General features: G+C 42.4%; 1 protein-coding gene across 1 annotated transcript in view; it reads left to right on the top strand.

Moving 5' to 3' along the window:
- The window catches only part of CFAP70 (cilia and flagella associated protein 70), a 132,892-nt gene that overhangs the window by 2,901 nt on the left and 124,365 nt on the right, over positions 1-5,626 (top strand). Inside the window, exons 2-3 of the mRNA XM_011929587.1 lie at positions 2,206-2,308; positions 3,198-3,384. Coding sequence (XP_011784977.1) covers positions 2,246-2,308; positions 3,198-3,384 — 250 coding nt within the window. The 5' untranslated portion in view covers positions 2,206-2,245. The remainder of the gene's footprint in view (positions 1-2,205; positions 2,309-3,197; positions 3,385-5,626) is intronic.

The raw sequence follows: 5,626 nt of genomic DNA, 5'->3' as shown, positions 1-5,626 counted from the left end.
GTCTCGATATCCTGACCTCGTGATCGGCCCGTCTCGGCCTACCAAAGTGCTGGGATTACAGGCTTGAGCCACCGCGCCCGGCCGAGGCAGGATAATTATAAAGTCTGAAGGCTGTAAGATGTCATTTTCTCTTTTGTATCACCAAATACACTTAGCATAGTATGTCCTCAGTAAACGTTTGAATTGAGTTAGAAAATAAGGCCTTTTCTACAGGCACAGTGGCTCATGCCTTTTAATCTCAGCACTTTGGGAGGCTGAGGTGGGCGGATTGCTTGAGCCTAGCCTTGGAGACCAGCCTAGACAGCGTGGTGAAACCCTGTCTCTACGAAAAATTAGCTCGGCGTGGTGGCGCATGCCTATAGTCCCAGCCACTCAGGAGGCTGAGGTGGGACGATCACTTGAGCCTAGGAGGTTGAAGCTGCAGTGAGCTGTGATCGCACCACTGCACTCTAGCCTGGGTGACAGAGTGAGAGCCTGAAAAAACAAAAACAAACAAAAAAAAAAAAGAAGGAAGGAGCGAGAAAAGACCTTTTCTAAAAAACAAATATCCAATTTATTTTTGAAATTGTTTGTGCCCTTAGTATTGTAAAATTGACAGTATATCTGACTAAATAAGATATATAAAGACCTTTTCCAATGGACTACCATTTTATGTGGTTGCTTCTTTCCTGCTCTCAAAATACATTTTTGTAAAACTGAGAAGTTAAATAATGTTTGAAGGGAGCTTTGCGGATTAAAAAAAAAAGGTACCAGAGAACACTGTGAAGGGTGTACGGCAGCAGTCCCCAACCTTTTTGGCACCAGGGACCAGTTTTGTGGAAGACAATTTTTCCACAGACTGGGGGCAGCAGGGATGATTTGGGGATGATTCAAGCACATTACATTTATTGTGCACTTTATTCTATTATTATTACATGGTAATGTATAATAATAAATAAATATATATGTATATATATATATTTTTTTTTGAGATGGAGTCTTGCTCTGTTGCCCAGGCTGCAGTGCAGTGGCACAATCTCAGCTCACTGCAAGCTCCACCGCCCAGGTTCACACCATTCTCCTGCCTCAACCTCCAGAATAGCTGGGACTACAGGCGCCTGCTACCATGCCCGGCTAATTTTTTTGTATTTTTAGTAGAGACGGGGTTTCACCATGTTAGCCAGGATGGTCTCGTTTTGCTGACCTCATGATCCGCCCACCTTGGCCTCCCAAAGTGCTGGGATTACAGGCGTGAGCCACCGTGCCCGGCCTATATATATTTTTTGAGACGGAGTCACTCTGTCGCCCAGGCTGGAGTGCAGTGGTGTGATCTCAGCTCACTGCAACCTCTGCCTCCCGGGTTCAAGTGATTCTCCTGCCTCAGCCTCCCAAGTAGCTGGAACTACAGGCACGTGCCACCACACCCGGCTGATTTTTGTACTTTTTAGTAGAGATGGGGTTTCACCATATTGGACAGGCTGATCTCAAACTCCTGATTCGTGATCCGCCCGCCTCGCCTCCCAAAGTGCTGGGATTATAGGCGTGAGCCACCACGCCCAGCCTATATCATGAAATATTATACAACTCACCATAATGTAGAATCAGTGGGAGCCCTGAGCTTGTTTTCCTGCAGCTAGACAGTCCTATCTCTGGGTGATGGGAGACAGTGACAAATCAGGCATTTGATTCTTATAAGGAGCACACAACCTAGATCCTTTGCATGCACTCAGTTATAATAGGGTTCACATTCCTGTGAGAATCTAATGCCGCCACCGATCTGACAGGAGACAGAGCTCAGGTGGTAATGCAGGTGATGTGGAATGGCTGTAAATAGAAATGAAGCTTTGCTTGCTCGCCTGCTGCTTACCTCCTGCTGTGCGGCCCAGTTCCTAACAGGCCACGGGTTGGTACTGGTTCATGACTCCGGCTGGGGACCCCTGATGTAGGGTATGGGAGGTCAAGGTGTTCCTACTTTGTCTTGTGATACTTTGTGCTTAATGGGTTAGTTACCTGTATAAACATCTTTTAGCACTAACCAGTGAAATCATCCTTGTGACCAGCTCCCTAAAGCACTGCCTATCCAGCAGCAAAGGTTGGATGTGGGGAATAAAACAGTGCTGGACTATGGTATTTCCTTAGGTTTTCCCTGGTATTGGTTATGATGGAATATGGGTACTTGTGCAGCTCTGGTACATGAGGGAACAGGTTGATTCATTCTGTTTACAGAGACCAAAGAAAACCAGAAGGACTTTTCCCAGTTGGTGATATGGAGCAAGTGCCATCAACAGGCAGACTCGTGCAGATCACCGTGACAGAGGGATATGATTTGGTAAAGTTACTTTTGGAAACTTACAAAATCCTTAGTTTGGGAGTACCTGCAGGAGTAATGGAATTTTGCTTCATTCTCTACCTCCAAACCTCCTGGCTTTATATAGCAGTGGCATTCCGCCTCAGTGTTCCTTATTGTTAGTCTGTGATCTCCAAGTCACATTACTGTGTGTCTCAAATACCCGGCAATTTGAATACTAAATTTAATAGGATGAAAGAAATAGTGGTTTTAGTTTCCCTAGACAGCAGTTCACATATAATTTTTTTCCCTTTCTCCTGAGAAGGATCTGAATTCTTCCAGAATTTCCCTTGTGATTAATTCTATTTGATTAATTAAAACAACAACAACAACAATGTGATGTACTAAAAATTAGGAGTATAATGAAATGGGAAAATATTCAGTATATTAAGTTTAAAAAGATCATTCCAAAGAGAATGTAATTAATGAGCTCCACTTTGTTTTAAAATGCATATATAAAAATGTATCTATGTGTGTGTGTATGGGTATACACATGCACATCCATATATTCACAGCAAAACACTAGAAAATATATTCTAAAATGTTAATAATGCTTACATGTTACAGTAAGATTGCAAGTAATTAATTTTCTTTCTTTTAAAAATGTTCCTCAGTATACTTCTATTATCAGGTGAAACACAATAAATGTTGTTTTCAAAACTCCAACATAACAGCACTTAAATGGACTGTTGCATTTAAGTAAAACTAGATTGGTTTAATTATTTTTCTACCTATTCCTTCTGTATTTGTGATGTTGCTTGTTAGGAAAAAATGAAAAATGCTGTTTAGCCCAAATCAAAATGGGTTGCCAGATGTGTAGGAAAATTCTCTATTTAAATATAATTGTAAAGTGGTGTGTTTCTGCCAACAGAAAGGTTTTAAAGGAGATACTCCAGTTACCTTTATTCGGGCAGAATTCAATCAAGTGGTTCTGGGAGACTCTGCAAAAATTACTGTTTCTCCAGAAGGAAGTGCAAAATACAACTTCACTAGCAGTTTTGGGTTTAATCCTGAAGGAGGAATCACTTTAGATGACCTCGCTCACAAACCTGTGTTCTGTAAGTTCTTGTAGTTCTAAAAATCAATGTCCTGATTGCCTTCTTCCCTATCATGTTGGATGGGAAAAGCAGAACCAAAACATTCTTTTAAACATGTAACTAAAATCATGAGAAAGAAAGGGCACTTCCTTTGTTCCCAAAAGCAAGGCAGGAACTGAAACCTGGAAATCTTGAACAGCTGCCATTGGTGTGTATGTGTTAGTGGAAGTGTGCAGGGAGAAGGCAGTACTCCAAAACCTAGGGGCTTGGGTTTTAATGCTCTCAGAAGGACAGAAAACCTTTGGCTGCTGTCGATGGGGAAATAGAGACTGAGATCACCTCCCCATCACAAGTTAAGATCTCAAAAAGTATGGACCAGGAAAATAAAATCTGCTTAAGCATCTCTGTCTAGATCCTGGGTAGAGAAAAAAGTCTTCCCTAGGAATAATCATAGGCTTGTACTAACCATTAAAGAATATATATATTTTTAAAACACAGGAGGAGCATTTTCATGATAGCAGTTGGCCACATTCTAAGCGAAAAAGCAAGTCCTACCATAGATCAAAGGATCAATAGCATACAGACACCTTTTCTGCCAAAATGTAACAGTCAACAAAATTAGAAATCAATAACAAAAAGATAGCCAAAATACTATTTGGAAATTTAAAAACATACTTGTGAATAATTTATGAGACAAATAAAAAAGTCATAAAAATTGCAAAGCATTTGGAAGAAATCAACAGTAAAACACCAAATATCAGAATTTGTGGGATATAAAGTTGTGCTTAGAGGTACATTTATAATCTTAAGCACATTAATTAGAAATAAAAAGGATTAAAAGCAAAACTTTTGAGAAGATGGAATAGATGTACTTTTCTCTATTCCTCCCACTGAATACAACTACAAACCCTGGACATTATATATAAAAATAAGAGACTGAAAGGTGGGGAGAAGGAAACTTGGGACCTGGGGAATGACACAGTGGTGAGTTCCTTGGGTTTTCTTTTTGCCTTATGTATCCCATACTTCTTGCTGAAGAAGGTGGCAACCTGGAGACACCAATGGGCACAGACCAAAAAAAGAAAAAAGAAAGCAAGCCTGATAAAAGTCTGCTCTGTTTAGCCAAAAGACTATGAAAGGGGCAGCCTAATAAGACAGAAAAGTTTTAGACAGTAATTCCTGTACTCCAGCTAAACACCATAGGAAAAAAACTGTAGCCCCCACCCTCAATCAAGCTGAGTGGAGAGCTTAGACTTCCACTCTCACAAAGCTCACAAATGAGATTCTCCATTACCCTAGTGATGTCAGAGAAGACCAAGTAGGGAACGAGGACTTTTATCCCCTCTGGTAATGAGTCCCCTTCCCACCCCTTATAATGTTAGTGGAAACCACAGAAATCTTGCACTTCTATCCCAAACTGTCAGTAACAAGGTGCCCTTTCGCTTCCCACTGGAGTGGTATCAGAGGAGGCGTAGTTTAGAGTCAGAGCTTTCACCATCACCCAGGTGTAATGAGTCCACACCCACTGTGGTATCAGTGGAAACCAAGTAAGGAATCAGGACTCCAATTCCCCTGCTCAGCAGTAATGAGGAACTGCCCCCATCAGGTGTCAGCGGAGGCTGAGTAGGGAACCTAGACTTCCACCCCCAACTTGGCAGTAATGAGGCAGCATCTCCTTCCTTCTTCTGTTGGGGTGGTGTTGGAAAATGCCAGCTGAAAACAGAAGGTGTAAGTGAGATCCAGAGATTCATAACAATAGGAAAAGTCCAGGTTTCACCTGAAAGCCATAAGTCTTTCCAAGAACTGGAAGATCTCACATTGAATTAACAAAATGTAATGGGCCAGGGACAGTGGCTCAAACCTGTAATTCCAGCACTTTGGGAGGGTGAGGTGGGTGGATCACAAGGTCAGGAGTTCAAGACCAGCCTGGTCAACATGGGGAAACCCCATCTCTACTCAAAATACAAAAATTAGCCAGGGATGGTGGAGCGTGCCTGTAGTCCCAGCTACTCAGGAGGCTGAGGCAGGAGAATCACTTAACCTGAGAGGTAGAGGTTGCAGTGAGCCAAGATCACACCACGGCACTCCAGCCTGAGTGACAGAGTGAGACTCCGTCTCAAACAAACAAACAAAAAACAGTGGCTGGGTGCAGTGGCTCATGCCTGTAATCCCAACACTTTGGGGCTGGGCGTGGTGGCTCACACACACCTGTAATCCCAGCAGTTTGGAAGGCCAAGACAGGCGGATCACAAGGTCAGGAGAT

The sequence above is a fragment of the Colobus angolensis genome, unplaced genomic scaffold, assembly GCF_000951035.1.
Source record: "Colobus angolensis palliatus isolate OR3802 unplaced genomic scaffold, Cang.pa_1.0 Scaffold12, whole genome shotgun sequence".
In the NCBI taxonomy this organism is placed as follows: Eukaryota; Metazoa; Chordata; class Mammalia; order Primates; family Cercopithecidae; genus Colobus; species Colobus angolensis.
The sequence above is the reverse complement of the archived record's forward strand: the minus strand, read 5'-3'. Positions and strand labels throughout refer to the sequence as shown.